This window comes from Ambystoma mexicanum, chromosome 11 (assembly GCF_040938575.1).
Source record: "Ambystoma mexicanum isolate Mex_15411 chromosome 11, UKY_AmexF1_1, whole genome shotgun sequence".
Classification (NCBI taxonomy): Eukaryota; Metazoa; Chordata; class Amphibia; order Caudata; family Ambystomatidae; genus Ambystoma; species Ambystoma mexicanum.
In genome coordinates, this window is record NC_090934.1 from 1197422721 (window position 1) to 1197442556 (window position 19836).

Consider the following 19836-nt stretch of genomic DNA (forward strand, 5'->3'; position numbering starts at 1 on the left):
GTAAATCAAATTAAACATGGAACTGGCTCAGAGACATGAAAGGTCTTCCAGAAAAGATAGGTCTCCAAAACCTTCAAGAAAGAGCATATGTTACAAATACAATAATGTCATAGGGAGAATTAGGCCAGGAAATCTGTGCTTCAATGTTCAGATTGCCTGCTCGTATCGTTAAGTTAGATTTGCTAGTTATCTGACTTTACAAAGATTCTATCTCTGCAGAACCATATTTAAACAATATCTTCCTTGCACAGAAAAGATCCATGTAGATTACGTGTAGACAAAATGTATTCCTGAATGCAGAATTTACATCTGGTTGTTTAACAGCAAGTTAGAAATGTTGTCCTTTATTACATCAATCGAGTCAGACATGCATTTTATACTTACAAGCCTAAGATATTTAGATATCAGGAAAAGATGGCAGGTGCCAATTTTTAATAAGTACTCAATAAGATAATTAAAAAGAAGCATTTGGATTGTGACGAAAATACAGCCCACAATGAAGTCATATTTGCATTAGCTAGTTTTATCAACGAAGCCTGCTACAGAAGAAGTAAATGTTGATACAATTTTAAGATACCATATATTCCTATGATACATTTATCCTAAGCTGTTTATAAGACACATTGTTATCCTTTGTTGTCTTTAAGTTCATTTCTTTATTTATTTTGGTTCTTTCTAAATATATGTAGTTTTGTGGGAAAGATCCCCAAGAAAGGTTTTTAAATCTACAATGAAATTAAAATTGGAAATGAGATTAAGGTTATAATTATGTGTTTTTAACCAGAGAGTTTGTTTCTGCGAGTGCTGTTGTTCTGAACAATGCACTTTAAAATGGCATTTCCAAAGACTGTTAATTTTCTGCAATATATAATGGTTTGCTTAAAATGAATATTATTTGAAAAGTTGTTCATTAATGAATTGCAAAGTTTAATTTCAGATTAAGATATTGTTTAATTGTTTTTCTTGTAATATTTTATGGAAAATTTCAAACATAAACTTGACTTGTGATTACCTGTGTTAGTAAGATTTTTGCACAACCCTCTATTGTGGGCTATGTTACCATCTAAACTAAAGGTAGAACAGTTTTTCGTCACAAAAAAGAAAGATCAGACTTTCCAAAATGGAAGCTGTGGGAGAGAATTCTGGCCTAACTCCAGAGAGGGACAAATACTGGTGGTGAAGTACAGTTATTCCATACGGATACCCAAAAGAATATAAAATAACTTGTATACTGAAAAATATACTATTAATAAATCACATATATATAAGTTTAAAACATAACACCTAGTAAAGCACAATGTATGGATAAAAGTAGTAAATGGTCAGTTAAGATCCAACCATATCCTAAACTACCCATGTTCCCCACAACCTGGTGGCAGGCACACCATAGTGCTAAGGAGTGGGAAGTAAAGGGAACCCTAGGCAACAAAAACACACATTAAGATAGTCCTGATCAGGATCCCACATGCCATCACAGAACACAGCAGAGGAATTCCTAAACATCTAGTACATAGTAACATAAAGCTATAATTGCATACCATAGTAAGTGTAGGGCCTAGAGGGAGGAAAGATGTTAATACTTTTAAATAGACAGCCAGAGACCACCAAAGTGCAAAACACAAAAATAGATAGTAGTATTTTGCAGTTAAGCATTGTAACCAGGCATTTTTAATGCACACATCTAGAATGTAAGACTTTAAAAATACAAATAATATCAGTTGTACTTGTTAAAATGCTGGTCGTTGGCATAGAACTCCATGGACCGGGGGCATGGGACACAGGACTAATGTCCAGAGACAGGGAAGAACATTCTAACTCACTTCGGGAGAGTTTCAAGCAAGTCCAAATGTTTCCCATAGGAATTAACTGGACAAAGTCAGTAGGCACAGCCATGGTTATAGGGAAAAGGGAAGGTAATTCCAGTTCTAACAGACAGGTGTGCGAAGGACAGCAACCAAGCCCAGGGGAGCCCAAGGAGACCTTCCTGAAAAGATCTGGTGCCAGATTTAAGACTCACCAGCCCCAGAGATAAGAGAAAGCAGAATTATTGCCACTGCAAGTGAATGGCACAACACAGTGGAAGGGGACCTGCATAACGTTTTGGCCACAGACCATAGAGACCACTGAGTCTAAGTATTACGAATAGCCCAACAACCCAGAGCTCAGAGGTAAGTACTCAGAAAGGTGGTTAAAAAAAAAAAAAGGACAGCTCAGAAAATCGCGAAACAACCCAGCGAGTACAATATCTTCTTTTGCAAGGCCCTTTTATAGGATCTGTTTACCTGGGGACTTCAACCACTGACCAATGACCCAAACAAAGAACAAACAGCGCTCTTTGGAATGGGCATCACAAGCCAGGAGTCAAAGCAATGTCGAAGATCAGATTAGGCAGGTTCTGGGAGCTTGAACACAAAAAGGGGCAGCCAACCAGCAGAAAAAGGTCCCTCAAAGAAGCAGACAGTGGGCGCTTCTCAGGATGGCCCAAGCAAACAGGACAGGTAGGGTTATAGGGGTCCCAATACCCATTCTGCGCGACAGCAGCTTTCTAGCCAAGGCAGTAAAATGGGAAACCAGTAGTAAAATGGACCTGAGACGGTCCAGCATGGAAGTCCCAGTCCAGCCAACTGGGAGAACCAGGGGTAGAAGGAGGCCAGCACAGGAAGAATGTGCCATAACCAAAAATCTATGTGAGGGTCAGCAATGCGAGGCGGAAAACTGTTTGATGATTGTTCAAAACATGCCATTTTATTAAGATGAAAATGACATCAAAATGCTGCACTATCCCTACTCTGATGAGGATTTACCTTTACTTTAACTTTAAAACATTTGTACTGCACAACAATGAACCCGTGGGCATGATGGCGCGGATGAGACTAAACAACAAGAAACAAGTATGCACCTGCCTAAAACTAAAGGGAAACACTAAACACAGGATATATGGCCTTCCCACTAAACATCAAATACAAAAGAAAATACATGGCAATTAATTTCACATCAACAATGATAGTCACAGTTTCTTGATAACCTTTTAGCAACCTGGGTGTACTCCCCTCCCCAGGATTCAAGGTGTATTGAGCTTCAATGTTCATCAAAAGAAAATAAGGAAATCCGCATAGGTAGCAAAGTCTTAATTCAGTTCTTGAAGACTCAATATTAAGGTAACGATTTGTTAACCACAGTTCCAACAACAACAAAAGTTCTTCTTCTTGGTCAAATAAAGACTTCCTACTTCCTCAAAGTAGCATCCATGTTATTCCCATACACAATGCTCTTTCACCACTTGCAGTTATCCAAAAAGACTTGACACAGTTCAAAATGAAATACAACTTCTAGAATGTTAGTGAAACACAGGTCTAGGTGAACAGAAATTATTCTTCTATTCAGATTAGGATTCACAATAGTACATTTGTTGGAATGACTTCACAGTTCTTCTGCTCCCACTTCAACAACTTCACTTCTACTAGAGTTTACCATGAGCACATTCTTCTTGGCCTCATAGCATTCCACTTCATTTAGACTACTAAAGTCTTGCATCTACGGACAACCAGATATACCACCACAGCTTCAGTATTTTAAATTTCAAGACAGGTTTTGACAAGATTCCCTTTACGACACTGCAACAACTTCAAACAGGCAAGGCACACTTCCTCTGAATATCTCTCTTCAAAAGGGGCCGCCTCTTTGCCTCTCTTGTCCGTCTGCCATTACTACAACAACCCAAGATTGCCTTTTGGACCCATTTATCTCCTTCTCCAACAGTCTCTGGCAATATAGGTGTGTCAACTTCCAATAATATTTATAAGCTGCAAGGTTTCCCTTCGCCACCTTAGCCTTCACCTCTTAGCCAACTGTCAGCCAATTAATTACCCAGAAGCCTTGTTGCCTCTCTCTTGGCTTCAGCTAATGCTTGCACACTTGTAACTTAGGCAAGGTTAAACTGCTATTGGCTCACAGTAATTGTTAGACCGTTTTCTGGCTTTGAGAAAGGCTGTTTTCAATCTCAATAAGGGTGTACTCTTGGGCAATGCTTGTGCTATCTTCCACTGCAGTTCCAATGTTTAAACACGTAACTTCTTTTAGAAACAGTGGCTGCTCGTAAGAAAAAAGAAGTAAAGTTAGTTCTGCACTTGGAAAACAAAATAAGGCACACACAACCACTTCTTCTCAAGTTTGGCAAGGTCTAAGGGGGTCATCACGAATTGGGTGGCGCAGTAAAATGCAGTGGGGTAATGCTATTACCGCCGCTTTTACTGCTCCACCCAATCCCATGTTCCGGGGCATTCACCTCCAGCTCTGAGCTAATAGCGCCGGACCTAGTTGCAGTAATGCATTAGCAGGGGGCAGTATCCTGGCACAAATAGCGCCGGGATACCACCCAACTTGTGATAGAGCCCTAAGTGTTCAACAATGCTTTCCGTAACGTTCGTTCTGTTTATTGAGAGACATGTGACCACTTTGTCATAGCTTAAAGGTTTAACAATGGCCTTCAGCACCTTTTGCTTCTACGCTATTAATATAAATACTTCTGATCATACATGAGTGCTACTTTCAATGGTCCCCTTGAAAGAAACTTCAACAAACAACTTCTACTCGCTTCTGCTTTTATGCAAGTTAACATTTAAACTGGATACTGTTGCCGGCAGTGCTCATGCAAGGAGACCGAATGCCAGGTTTGACTCATCAGCTTCTGTAATCCTTGTTCCACGTGTTTCACAACTTCCACTGCTTTTGGCTCACTTGGGACCCACACCCTTCCTCTCTGAATGCGTCTGCGGTCTGGCCACTCGATTAAGGAGCCCCTCTCGCTCGTGAGACCCGCGATTCACCCAAAGCTCCTCCTCTCGATCGCCGACACGTTTCCTGCACAGCAACCATGGTAATCTGGCTCACATGCGGATATACAACCTCACCTCAGAGTTTGGGGGAACAAGACCTTTTCAGAACAAGCAGGTGAAATCTGCTGCATCCACGTTCTGGCGTCCCACTTATTCTCCCACTTCTGCTTGGTTTGCCAGCACTGTGCCGCCTTCTTTCCGAAACTCTGCTACTACTGTATGCACTCCAGTCGCAGTCCCAGCTCCTTCTCCTTGCCTGCACCCAAGGGGGCCTTTTATGCCTCCTGGGTTCCGTCAGGTGTGGGCTGTTAGGATTAATTGCCCAACTACTGCTACAGCATGCCTCTTCAGCCCTCTTACTCGTCTCAGTACTCATGGGATTATGGGACTTTTATTCCCCAACAACAAAGTTAGTTCTTTAAGGTATTAGCTTGATTTTAAGGGTATATTTATTTCCCTTATAATCATTTAAAGATTGATCTTTAGAATATGTTATTGCAGAGGAAGACATTTTGCTTGAGGCAATATTGGCAGATCCTATTACATTATTCATTTGGGAGTAAGGAGGGTGTTTATCCTGAAATACCTTGAAGCAGTGGTTGAAGTGTATGAAAAGAAGTAGCGAGTAGTGGAGCTATGTTCCGTGTTGGCCTGCCCCCACTCCCCACAAACCCCATCACCACATCCCCTCCCACACACAATACACCCCCCCAAACACTTGAACCTGCTGTTTAAGGGAACGTTCAGTGCAGTAAACTGAAAGTGTAAGTTTCAACTTCTTCCTACACTTTTATTTTAAAACGAAACCGTTCCGGAACGGTTTCTTTTTAAAATAAAAGTATCGGAGCTGTAAAAGGTAATTTAAAAAAGTAGAGGAACACCGCTCCCGAGCGCTCCCACTCACTTCGACCACTGCCTTGAAGGGTCTTTCTGTCGGTAAGGCTTGCCCAGATTTTACAATACTTGTACCCAGTCACAGATCTTATATATAGATAGGTCAGGGACATTATGACAGTAAGCTATTACTGGTTTTGGTAACCCAGAAAGGCTCTTCCTTTCAAAAGACAGATACTGTGTCTCATCCCACGGAATCTCCTCACCACCCTGGGCCTTGTCTCCTCCCAGGCGACCCCCCACCAACCCTCTGCAGTACACCACCTACAAGGTCAGGATCAGGAAGCGTCTGCCTTTCCCATGCCACCTGGGAGGAGACTTTAGGCAGGGTTTTAGTGAGGGATCCGTAGAATTCTTCACAATTACCTGTGAGCTTCCTTTTCCTTCAGACTGTCTGTCAGAATATAGCTGGTCTTCTCACCATCTTTCGTCAAACCCTGCATCCAAAAGTATACAAAAATGTAAAATTGTATATTAATACAATGCTCTTCAAATCATTTGCTTGTAGTCACATCAGGGGGAACGGTAATGTTTATATTCAGAACAAATACAGCACACACACAATTAGCAATGAAATCTTCTGCAATGCGCTTGCACACAGTCTTTTGGGATGAAATAAAGCAAGACACATAAGCACAAAGCAAGTATGTCAAAGGCATGAGCAATTTAAGTGTTCCTCACAGAAATACCACAGATATAACCAGTACAGCACAGCCAACACAAATGCAAGTTTACGCACCTCTCCAAACAACTGGGACAGTCAAGGCAACAGAAGGGTAAACCAGAGTAACACAAAAATGAATGGCATTTACCATTCTGGCATTGTAAGAAGGATCTGAGATGTAAGGTGCTCCATGGCACTTTAATGTGATCCTGTGTCTGTCTGAGGATGTTTATGTTTTTGTTCAACTTTTCACTAAATCCTCACTTTGGCCAGGCTCTCTTCCTGTATTGGCTCTGCTGCGCTACCCTTTAAATGCAGAGCTTATTTAGAATGTGCATCTTTGCTCCAGTGGATATGTGGCCTCCTCAGCCACAGTCTTTCTCTTCAGTTGGGAAATGGTCAAACTGCATCCATTTAAGCTATTCTCAAATAACAAGATCTCAGCTCAGCTAAGCACAGAAGACTGTCTATTTAAATCACTCAGAGGGTCCAATGCACCAAAAGAAAAACTCTGTACCACTATCATTAGCTACATATCATGGTGTCCTGGCCTGAGTGTTCTGGGTGACGCGGGATTCAAATATGTAGTCGTGAATATAAGTCTAAGCAGCTTTCCCGTTCCTTCTCATACATGTCCACCCACTATCATCATTAAGGTCCCGTTCTCCATTGAGGAAAATTTGGTTAGATCTTCGATCCAGTCCTAAACATGGAGACATTTTGTGTTTTGCCAAATGTCACAAAAATTCTAAACTATAGTAAATATGCAAGTTGGCATGATGTCAGTTGTTTCGATGGCAAGGCGTCTTCATGTGGATGTGCACATATACCCAATGTTCCTGGGAGTTCATACTTAGTTTGGGAAACTGTCATACTTTGACAAACCTCATTCGCTGACAGTTAATGCGCTATAGAATCATTTGCAATATCAATGTAGCCATGTAGTGAGTTGAAGGAACTCCATCTTGATATGTGAAAGGGGCAAGCTGCAGGGACTGGGGAGGTCTGGCTGCTAGCCGGTGCGTCTCCCAAAGGCACTATTATATCCCAAGGGGGATGTAGATCCCTTTCCCAAAACCACTCGCCATGGTAACACCAGAGAAACCCGCAGAACAAAAGTCTCATACACCCAGCTGCGAGAGTGGTGAGATTGATATCCGGAAGGTGTCTGGAACAAACAGATGCCGATTACCTACAGAAATAGCTTGGCAGGCAATGTGCAAAGCAGGCCCTTTCACAGCAGCGCAACATTTGGAAAGCAGAGGACAAACGCAAGCTTGGAGGAAGAAGGCTACTTTCCTGCAGTCAATGGAAGCCGCCAATTCCTGAACGCTGCCACAGAGGATTCAAAGATGACCGCGAATTTGCAAGATGTATATGAAGGCCCAACAGATGAGAGCAATTTGACTCATTGGCTGAACTGAAAATCCACCGAGGGAAACGAGAGCCTCGAGTGCATCCAATGGCCCGAAGACCGTGCAACTGCTGTTCTGGATGAAAATAAATCAGAGGAACGTCCCACAAGAAGGTAGTGTGTCTGCAGGAACCCCGAGTCAAGCCCAAGGCAGGGGGGTAGCAATATTGTGTGACAAGGGCCAGTTCACTAGCCTTGTCAAAAGGAGATGGAACGCCTCTCAGCCAGGGTGGGAGGCCTACCAGGAAGACATCTAGAACCAGTCCTATCCCTGAGGTGACAGTTGAGAGGGCCACAATTCCCCCCCACCACCCCGAGAGCCAGCATGTATCTAATCAATAAACTGTTGTCTAAAGCCAGACCCCCCTATACAACATACTTGCCATTGGTTCTGTGTGTTTTCTAGGGACACATCTGAGCAAGAAACCAGCTAGAATCATCAGAATGAGCACCATTATCCAGCACCCAGCATTAGTGGTGAGGAAACCAAAACCCGACCACCAAAAAGCCGCAAGGCAATGTTCAATATTCCGCAGTGGCGCGTGAGGGACCAGCGGAGAGTGAAAAAAGCTGCAACGTCCATGCATGGCAGACAGATGGACCACACAGTGCTATGATATTTTTATGATATGATATTTTATATCGGGAACATGCACAAGTGTTTCAGAGGAACAAAAGCGAGCATACATTGTGGCCAGCTAGCTCCCTAGACCGGCATGAACTAAGATGGAGGTCCTAAAACTACTCCAATATAGAGCTTAGCTTAGGGGCACCAGAAATTGGTCCACCGAGAACAGACACAAACATTTGCCTTCCAGGTCTGGCCTTGTTTTATTCCATGGCAGACCCACACGGAAGAAGTGGGCAGGGCTTAACCTGCCCATAACCTGTGGGTTATTTGCGTGAGGTCAGAGTTGGACCACCAAGAGACCAGCAGTAGGGAGGAAGGAGCAGTGGAGCGCTGAGTCGAATTCTGGAGAAAATTAGGCATTGGCCTGTGAGTGAAAGTGGTACTGCTGTGTGTGTGTATTTGTGTGGTGAGCATACTTAAGAAGAACGGGGCAATTGAATGCTTCACTTCCCTGTATAAAGTCAGGACAGGTTCAAAAACAAAACGTTTGGGGGTCCATGTAACTTGGTGAAAGGAGTGTGACTGAGTATCAGGTGGGTAGAGGGGCAGTAGTAATAGTGCAGAGGAGGGAGTAGTAGTACAGAGGAGAGGGTAATAGCGCAGAGGAGGGAGTAGAAGTGCAGAGGAGGGACCAGTAGTGTGGAGGAGGGAGTAATAGCATGTAGGGGAGAGTAGCAAGGGGAAGAAAAGAGTAGTAACAGGGGTGGGGGCGAGACCCAGAAGAAGTGAAAGACATTGAGGCAGGCGAGTGGAGGGAAGAGAGAAAGGCAGTGATTGGAGTTGGGAGAAGAAAGTTAAAGACAGTGCAGAAAAAGGAGAGGAGGCAGTGAGATTGATGGAAAGACAATCAACCAAAGTGTGTCTGTAAGGCACAATGCTCTATCCGTCTGAATCACTAACTGGTTAGAGTATAGAAAGTTTACATAGATAAGGCAAAGGGCTGTTAGATCAACATCTCGGCTCATTTCGCGATTAGCATACTGAAGGAGAAACCATCCCTTTACACTAATCTGGGCCAAGAAACCGAAAGTCAGAAAGAGACCTTAACTGAACACAGAGAAACCCAAGGTCCTGGGGAAATGTACTACAGAGGATTATGAGGCTGGGATGATGCTTGAGAAATAAAAACCTGAAAATGCCTGAAATGTGGGGGAGGTCTGAAGAGGCAGCATGAAAATAGGAAGACGAAGTAAGGGTCTAGACTGAGAATATGCCATTAAAGAACGTTCCCAGGAGAGATTTATTTTGTGTGTGTTATACTAGGATATGTGAACTCTTGCGTTAGCCACTCTTTGGAACGGGTGTGTTAGAGCGTATGCTACTACCCAAGAGGCTTAGGACTTGTTAAGATTAGGATTTGCACCTTTCTGTTGGCCAATTCATTGGAAATTACATTGTAGAATAGGGTGTTCCTGGGTGTTAGGAAAGATTTCTCTTTTAGGACATCTTCCGTCCATTTTTTATGGACCCCCAAACGTTTTGTTTTTGAACCTGTCCTGACTTTATACAGGGAAGTGAAGCATTCAGCTTCACTCTCCAGGCATTTTGCCCATTTTGTTATGGGGAAATTGATCAGTCATTCAGACTATCAGTACTGTGAAACTAGGTTTCCCTTTTTCCTTTTTACCTGTTTGGGCAACTGTTTTAACAGGGCACACTGCATCTTACAGTGCAGTGTGGATACATTTGTATCACCCTAGTCTTTTACAGTGGGGATTTTTTGTTACTTTTATACGCGCCTCAAAACAAGCTGGCGACAGCAGATACATTTTTCAAAATGTTTGCAGTATTTTTTGTGTGCACATTCGTGCTTACTGTGTCTGGTTAAACCATTGTGAATATAAAGGTCAGAACAACTGCCACCACCACCCAAGGGAAATATTTTGAAAAACCCAAAACCAACAACTATTGCCAAAGCCAAATGAGGGCACTAGGGAATCTAGTTGAAAAGAACGAATATTGCCAAAGCCAAAAGGGGGAAGTTAAGCAACCAGCTGTGTATGAACCCTAGTGTAAATGAAAAGCAGAAGCAATAGAAAGAACTGACCTGAACAACCATTGCCTAAGCCAAATAAGTGCAGGAGTGGGAGAAACCCAGTATCAGCATTTGGTTAAAACCAGAGTGGAAGAACAAGAGTGGCAGGAAGGCTACCCTTCTGACAGAGGGTTTTCGGGAGGCGAGGAACAAAACCTGCATTGCATGCGGAAAGTAAAAGTGTGGAACGAACAGCACCAATGTGTCTCATGTTTTCCCAGAAGAAGTAGTTAACACTGAGGTTGTGGAAAGTCAAAGACTTTATAAATTGTACAAAGCAGAGCTGTACCACAGAAGTACTTGTAGTAGCAGTAATCGGAGGAGGTTCACAATGTCCTGGCTGGAGAGTAAACAAAGGCAAGTGACTTTTGTAGATAGGCCTGGGCCGTGAGTAGACCATGCGGAACTCTTGAAGTACTGTGGTATTACTAAAAGTGTTGAAGAAGAAATGGCGAGAATATCAAAAGCTCACGATTAATTGTTGTAGAATTATCATAGCTAAATCAACTTTATTATTTTTATTTTATTTATTTTTATCATTGTGTGATATAGCTTTATCCAGTAAAACATTACACTCAGAGCCATATAGTAAAACATTAACAAGCTACCTAAAAATATTTTTTGCAGTAAAAAACTTAATTCATTGATCAGCATTAACAAAAAGATAAATCAGTTCAAAAAAAGGTCCTTTACAAAATTCATCACTGCAACCACGAGTTGCTCACTAGGTTCTAAGAGAAGAGTCCACCACAGATGTTCATAAGTAAAAAAGGGCCCATTTCTAAAATATCATTAAAACATTGCTTCACGATGTTCACAAAGTGCAGTGCATTCAATTATTACATGTTTAAGGTTTACATTCGACACCATACAGTAACAACATGAACGATCCACATTAGACAATCTGTTACGGGTCCCCAAACCATCCTTCGTCATTTAATATCAAGCGTAACCAAAAATCCCTTCATTTCTTTGCAGGATGTCTAATCAAACATTTCTGTACTCTATTATAAGGTTTAATGTCCAACACAAAATGGTCAAAGATGTTATACAATTCTAGACCAGATCTGTTCGAAAGCTAATCATTTTCTTAATCTTTTTAACCTTCGTAGGAGTGTATTCCAGATCGCACAATGATACATCTTTAAAATCAAGAATAGTCAGAGAACCATCGATCCATTGAGTCAGAGTAACGCAGTCACCTCGAGTAACAGACTTATTAACTGTTCAAATAAAGTGCCCACTGGGGATAATAAAATACTTCTTAGTAACTGCACTCTTCGCCAAGACACCATGGCCTCCAATGAAATAAGGCCCAAAATATGTCAGATCGCGGCTAAGCGAATGATCAGGGGGAGGGATAAAACACGTTTCCAAATAATGTATTCCACTTTCGACCACAATAAACCCTCCTCCCGTACATCTGACCCATAGAATGATCTGGGAACCAATATTTGATAGTACATTTGAATCACTGGGGTGACAGAAAACTAGCCATATTTTATATCAAAAACTCAAAGTTGGGTTGCAGCCAAGATGGCCTTTAGTTCAAGGCCCCGATTTGCCAAGGCCACTGATTTCTTGGCTTTAAACACTACACCCAAGTATTTAAATTCAGCGACCTCCTCCTTTCTTTGGCCGTCGATCTATACTAACAGAAATGTGCTCTCACAGACAAATGCTTACACTAATTCATAATCAGTACTTTGAATTTGGGAGCATTAATGTACAAGCCAAGGTCCTTGAAATATTCACACAACAGTGTCAAGGAAATTTGCAAACCCACTGCAATATAATCTAATAAAACAACATTTTCTGCATATAGGAGATACTGCAATTTAATAGAACCAATTTCGGTGGATTTGCGGTAATACTACCTAAAGCAACTCCTACTCCCAGAATATACAAATTGAATAGAAAAGATGCTAGCACACAACCCTGTCTAAGTCTACGTGCCACATAAATCCATTCAGTATAGTTCCCTCTTTGGTCCAATCTGACCTTCAAACGGATATCTGCATGTAGCTGCTCCAGGATACTGACCAAGTGTTCAGGTGTCATGATCTCTGCTTCCAAAAGGTCAGGGTTTTCCCAACTCCCTTGGAAGCAGATCCATAACCCAGGTTCCGAGTGCCAACCAGTCCCAATTGGGACCTTTTGGACCCAGTCCTGGCGCCAGTGGCACCAGGCTCATAAATATGCCCAGTCCCAGCGCTGGAAGCGCCGGGCTCATAATGCTTGGGTGGACTTACCTGCAGCAGACCATGCTGCTTACTTGCCTGCCAGTTGAGCCTCTGATCCTCTTCTGTTTGGAACTACTTTTCCTGTTGGGTGGGGCAGGAGCCACTCCCTAGATTCAGAACACTGGAACTCTTCTGGAAAGCAGGAACTCTTTTCTTACCTAGGCGTGGCTGTGGAAGGAGACACCTAAGCACTACAGGAGGCTATTTAAACCACACCCGATGGATGAATCTTGCTTTGCGTTATTCTGCATCCTCTGCAGCAGAACGCTCATCGTGTCTTCTGCATCTGAACCTGGGCCTAAGGAAAAAGGCTTACCATCCTGAATCCAGTCTTCAGCAACACCTATAAAGACAAGAAAGAACAGGTTAGCATTACGGTCTTCAGTGACAGCTCTTCACTTACCTGGTCCATCGGCTGTCACCAACGCCTCGCGCTGCATTCCGGCATCTGAAAGACAAAGGCTTACCTACTCTTCGTGCGCTCCGGAGGTCTTCACACTGCATTCCGGCATCTGAAAGACAAAAGCTTACCAACTCTTCGCACGCTCCGGAGGCCTTCGGCGCTGCATCCCGCATCTGAAAGACAAAACAAGGTGCGTTTAAAGACATTGGGGAACTTTAATACTCACGTGCCATTACTCCTTTCCACATCTAACCCAGTGGGTATTCCGGCACCCTGCAGCCGCTCCGAACTTGTACCTGCAAAATAAAAAGACAGTTAGAGCGCATCGTGAAGCAGGCAACAAGCGCTTACTTACGTGCTTCCAGGCGCTTCTATTCGTCACACGGGCTCCATCTTCAACTCACTTCAGCCCGTCATCCGCCATCGCCGGAACCCTGCAAAACAAGAAACATCATTACTAAAGACTTTAAAGACATTAGAATTACTCGAAATTTACCGTTCGTGCAGTAAACGACGGACAGCAGTCCTCTGAAGTCAAGAGGCCTGCTCCCCTTATCCAGTGAAGAAACTGGTTACAGCACCCTGCCCCGAGGCAGATGGAGAGCACGGCGTTCACTTACCTAAGGTGAGAGCGTTAACCTTTGGGGTTCTACAGGAGAAGAGAAAGGGAAGAAGAGAGACATTCAATAACCCAGTTCCTTAATCCCATATTTTCTATCTGCAGACATCTTACCCTTCGAGTCAGACATACAGTGCACAGAGGTCCAGCCCAAAGAGCCAGCCGTGTGTTACACATCACCTTTGAAGATACGGTATACGCCCAGTCAAGACCGGCGCCTCTACGGGAATCAGGTGAGCGTTACAGAACGCAAAGCCTACCACAAAACTCCTGTCCAGGCGCTATGGAAACCTCGGATACCGACCAGCTAGCCCAGTTACTTGGGGAACTAAGGGCAGAAGTGCATGCAGCCCGTCAGGAAACGAACGCTCTAAGAAGGTAACTGATTATTTCCAAGGAGCGAACAGATGATCTCGCTAGACAATTGCTACAGTCACAAGCCGGACAGACCCCGTTACCCGCATCTGGGGGAAATCTTCCTTCTACATCCTCTATGAATCCAGTGCAGATCAACCTACCTGGGAATGTACCTCTTGCTCCGCCCGAACGATTTTCTGGTGACCCAAAGAGGTTTGCAGTATTTATCAATCAGTGCCGGTTGCATTTCTTATGCCGGCCAGCAGCCTTTCCAACTGATCAAGCTAAAGTAGCTTTCGTGCTTTCGTACCTTAGTGGCAATGCGGCAGACTAGTCGATCCCTCTAGTAAATCAAGATGATCCGGTCCTCCATGATTTTCAAGCTTTTCAGCTCAGTATGGAAAAACTGTTCGCAAGACATTCACAGGGGCAGGCCTTGGACAATGAGCTTCTTTCGTTGCGACAAGGTAATCAAGACCTTTTGGCTTATATTGCATCTTTCAACAGACTGATAGTGGAAACTCAATGGCCTGAGGACAAAAGGATTACGCTGTTTTATAGAGGTCTACGTGGAGAGCTCAAAGATGTGTTAGCCCAAGTAGTGAATCCCCCACAAGATTGTTCGGACTATATAGACTTAGTCGTTCAAATAGATCACAGACTGCAGAACAGGAAGGCCGATCGTTCCAAGTTTGATGCTCGAGTATTTTCCAAACCGCGAACTCCTTCCAAAGGAGTAGACTCCGGGGAACCCATGCAAATAGGGGGTCTGAAAGGTCCTCTAACACAAAAGGAGCGGGAAAGGAGAAAACAGTTGCAATTATGCCTCTATTGCGGAAACTCAGGGCACTTTCTTCGAGACTGTCCGGTGAAACCTGCCAAGAAGGCAGTAGGAGCTGCAGTTACCAAAGTTACAAACTCTGAGCAGGGAAACGACCTCGCCCGACAAGAATAGAGGTCCTCTTGCCGAGCGTGAAAACCAGTTCCGTGACCTCGCATTTCGTGATACCTATGGTCCTCATTAGCCCTGATAATCCGGATCGATTACATGCAATTGAAGCTTACGTCGACAGCGGTGCCATCGGCAATTATGTGGATCATGAAATGGTTTTGAGGATGATTCTAACTCTTTGTCCCAAGGCTGTAAAGGACGTCATTACTACGGTGGATGGTACGGAGATAGCCTCCGGGCCAGTAACGCATAGCACTCAAGAGGTGACGCTAGTAAGTCAAGATGGACACCATGAGAAGATCGTGTTCGATGTGATCAAGGCCCCTCAGTTTCAGATTATTCTAGGAATACCTTGGTTAGAGAAACACAATCCTCTGATCGATTGGCGAGCAAGAACGGTCCAGTTTCCAGAATGTGTCTCTACTTGTCACCCTCCACCTGGTGTTGCACTGGCAGCAATTTCTTCAGAGACTCCCCAGTTACCTCCCGAATACCTAGAATACCAAGATGTTTTCCGGAAGGATCTGGCTAACTCTCTACCTCCTCATAGGTCTTATGACTGCCAGATAGACCTGATACCTGGATCTACTCCTCCTTGTAGTAGAATTTATGCCCTCACCGAGCCTGAGAACCTTCACCTTCGACAATACCTGGATCAATACCTGGCAAATGGGTTTATTCGTCCTTCCAAGTCCCCTGCTTCTTCAGCTTTGTTCTTCGTTCCAAAAAAGGAAGGAGACCTTAGAACTTGTATAGATTATCGCTCCCTGAACCAGATCACCGTTAAGAATAGATATCCGTTACCTTTGATCCCTGAACTCCTGGACCAAGTCAGAAAAGCATGCATATATACAAAGCTGGATCTTAGAGGAGCTTACCACTTGGTACGAGTAAAAGAGGGCGATGAATGGAAGACGGCCTTCCGCACCAAGTATGGGCTATTTGAATATCAGGTCATGCCCTTCGGACTTTGCAATGCCCCGGCCGCCTTTCAATATTTTATGAACGATGTCCTCAGAGAGCTCATAGATGTGTGTGTTGTTGTTTACATTGACGACATCCTCGTTTATTCTTCATCGGAATCTGAACATCGGAAACACGTGAAAATGGTCCTCGAAAGATTGCGTCAACACAAACTTTTCGCTAAGTTGGAAAAATGTGTTTTCAACGTGACTGAAGTTGAATTCTTGGGATTCATATTATCACCTGGCGGAGTGCGTATGGATTCAAAGAAGGTCGATGCAGTTCTCAAATGGCCATCACCATCCTCCGTAAAAGGTGTGCAAAGCATGTTAGGCTTCGCTAACTTTTACCGCAGGTTTATCCCCGAATTCTCTCGAATAGTCCAGCCCATCACTGCCTTGTTAAAGAAAAACAAACGTTTTGAATGGTCTACCGAGGCGGAACAAGCTTTCCAGGATTTGAAGACTAAATTTATCACTGCACCAATCTTAAAACACCCTCGCCCCGAACTCCCCTACATCGTGGAAACTGATGCTTCAAGCCTTGCCATGGGGGCAGTTCTATCACAAAAGGACCCGGTAACCAATCAGTTGCATCCCGTGGCATTTTGGTCCCGCAAATTCTCACCTCCTGAAATCAATTACACGATTACTGACAAGGAACTTCTGGCTATCAAGTCTGCCTTTAAGGCTTGGCGGCATTATCTGCTGGGGGCCCGACACACCGTTACTGTGATTACGGATCACCGAAACCTGCAATATTTGAAAACCGCAAAAGCCCAATCCTCTAGACAACTCCGTTGGGCATTATTCTTTGCCGAGTTTGACTTCATAATTACCTATCGACCTGGTACAAAGAACGGTAAAGCTGATGCCCTTTCTCGGATGGGAGTGGAAGAACACTTGATCAACCCTAAACCTGTACCAATCATTCCCGAACAAAGAATTCTGGGTGTAATCGCCACAGAATCCATAGAGGAAGTTAAGGATAAAGCCAGGCAACTTGTAACTCCAGCAGACATACAGAATTGGCATCTGCAGGGAAAGGACTTTGCAGTAAAGGACAACTTATTGTATTTCCAAGAACGATTATACCTACCCAGCACAGATTTACAGAAAAAAGTAATCTCTTGTTATCACGATTCTTTAATGGAAGGACATCCCGGTATGGCCAAGACCTCAGAAAAGATCAAGCGCTATTTCTGGTGGCCGTCTTGGAAAAAAGATATCAGAGACTTTATAATGTCCTGTGGAGTATGCGCCCAAAACAAAGTCAAAAGGAAAGACCAGCAGGCCTCTTACGCCCTATTGACATCCCACCTCGCCCTTGGCATACGCTTTCTATGGACTTCATCACCGATCTACCTCCATGCTCCGGATACAATACGATTCTAGTAATCGTGGACTTATTCTCCAAGATGGCGCATTTCATTCCGCTCAAAGGCTTGCCAACAGCAGCAACTCTGGCCCGAGAATTTCTCGAAAACATCGTCCGACTTCACGGTTTTCCTTTGGTTCTAATTTCGGATCGAGGTAGTCAATTTATTTCTCATTTTTGGCGAAGTTGCTGTCGGTCGGCTCAAATTGATGTGAGACTATCGACCAGTCACCACCCTCAGACCGACGGACAAACCGAGAGGACCAATCAAACTCTGGAACAGTATTTACGCTGCATGCTGCAACAAACTGAAAAAACTTGGAAAGACATCCTTTGGATAGCCGAATATGCCTACAATAAAACTGTCCATTCCGCAACGGCGAAAACCCCGTTTTTTCTTTTGTACGGCAGTCACCCTCGAACCTCGGAGTTGGATCCCCTCCAAGATCTTGAAACACCAGCAGTAGACTACCTGCATTCTACAATCACCCAAGCCTTTAAGGAAGCTGTTTCTCACCTTCAAAGGGCTAAAGAACAATACAAGAAAGGAGCAGATCAACATCGGAAGGAAGCCCCTCAATATCAAGTAGGGGATCAAGTCTGGTTATCCACCAAGTATCTACCTCTAAAAGGGCCACGCACATTCAACCCAAGATACCTTGATCCCTATTCCATCACTACCATAGTAAACCCAGTAGCGGTCAAGTTGGACTTGCCCCCGCACATGAAGATACATCCGGTCTTCCACGTCTCTCTATTAAAACCCGTGCAACCTCAAACCCGACTAACTAAATCTCCAAAACCTATCCTAGTTGATGGAGAACTCGAGTTTGAAGTCAAAAGCATTCTGGATTCCAAGATCTCCAAATCTAAACTATTTTACCTAATTGACTGGAAAGGCTACGGCCCCCAAGAGAGATCCTGGGAACCTGCTGAATATGTCCACGCTCCTCGCCTAATCAAAAGATTTCACCGAACATTTCCTGACAAGCCAAAACCCCCGGAGAAGCCCGGTTTGGGAGGGGCCTTGAGGGGGGGTACTGTCATGATCTCTGCTTCCAAAAGGTCAGGGTTTTCCCAACTCCCTTGGAAGCAGATCCATAACCCAGGTTCCGAGTGCCAACCAGTCCCAATTGGGACCTTTTGGACCCAGTCCTGGCGCCAGTGGCACCAGGCTCATAAATATGCCCAGTCCCAGCGCTGGAAGCGCCGGGCTCATAATGCTTGGGTGGACTTACCTGCAGCAGACCATGCTGCTTACTTGCCTGCCAGTTGAGCCTCTGATCCTCTTCCGTTTGGAACTACTTTTCCTGTTGGGTGGGGCAGGAGCCACTCCCTAGATTCAGAACACTGGAACTCTTCTGGAAAGCAGGAACTCTTTTCTTACCTAGGCGTGGCTGTGGAAGGAGACACCTAAGCACTACAGGAGGCTATTTAAACCACACCCGATGGATGAATCTTGCTTTGCGTTATTCTGCATCCTCTGCAGCAGAACGCTCATCGTGTCTTCTGCATCTGATCCTGGGCCTAAGGAAAAAGGCTTACCATCCTGAATCCAGTCTTCAGCAACACCTATTAAGACAAGAAAGAACAGGTTAGCATTACGGTCTTCAGTGACAGCTCTTCACTTACCTGGCCCATCGGCTGTCACCAACGCCTTGCGCTGCATTCCGGCATCTGAAAGACAAAGGCTTACCTACTCTTCGTGCGCTCCGGAGGTCTTCACACTGCATTCCGGCATCTGAAAGACAAAAGCTTACCAACTCTTTGCACGCTCCGGAGGCCTTCGGCGCTGCATCCCGCATCTGAAAGACAAAACAAGGTGCGTTTAAAGACATTGGGGAACTTTAATACTCACGTGCCATTACTCCTTTCCACATCTAACCCAGTGGGTATTCCGGCACCCTGCAGCCGCTCCGAACTTGTACCTGCAAAATAAAAAGACAATTAGAGCGCATCGTGAAGCAGGCAACAAGCGCTTACTTACGTGCTTCCAGGCGCTTCTATTGATCACACGGGCTCCATCTTCAACTCACTTCAGCCCGTCATCCGCCATCGCCAGAACCCTGCAAAACAAGAAACATCATTACTAAAGACTTTAAAGACATTAGAATTACTCGAAACTTACCGTTCGTGCAGTAAACGACGGACAGCAGTCCTCTGAAGTCAAGAGGCCTGCTCCCCTTATCCACTGAAGAAACTGGTTACAGCACCCTGCCCCGAGGCAGATGGAGAGCACGGCGTTCACTTACCTAAGGTGAGAGCGTTAACCTTTGGGGTTCTACAGGAGAAGAGAAAGGGAAGAAGAGAGAGACATTCAATAACCCAGTTCCTTAATCCCATATTTTCTATCTGCAGACATCTTACCCTTCGAGTCAGACATACAGTGCACAGAGGTCCAGCCCAAAGATCCAGCCATGTGTTACACATCACCTTTGAAGATACGGTA

The 19836-nt window shown here is 44.2% G+C and overlaps 1 protein-coding gene across 2 annotated transcripts in view; it reads right to left on the reverse strand.

Annotated features, from left to right (window-relative positions):
* The window catches only part of MAN2C1 (mannosidase alpha class 2C member 1), a 932858-nt gene that overhangs the window by 753876 nt on the left and 159146 nt on the right, over nt 1-19836 (reverse strand). For both annotated transcript variants that reach the window (XM_069624549.1, XM_069624550.1), the window contains exon 4: nt 6096-6166. In XM_069624549.1, coding sequence (XP_069480650.1) covers nt 6096-6166 — 71 coding nt within the window. The remainder of the gene's footprint in view (nt 1-6095; nt 6167-19836) is intronic.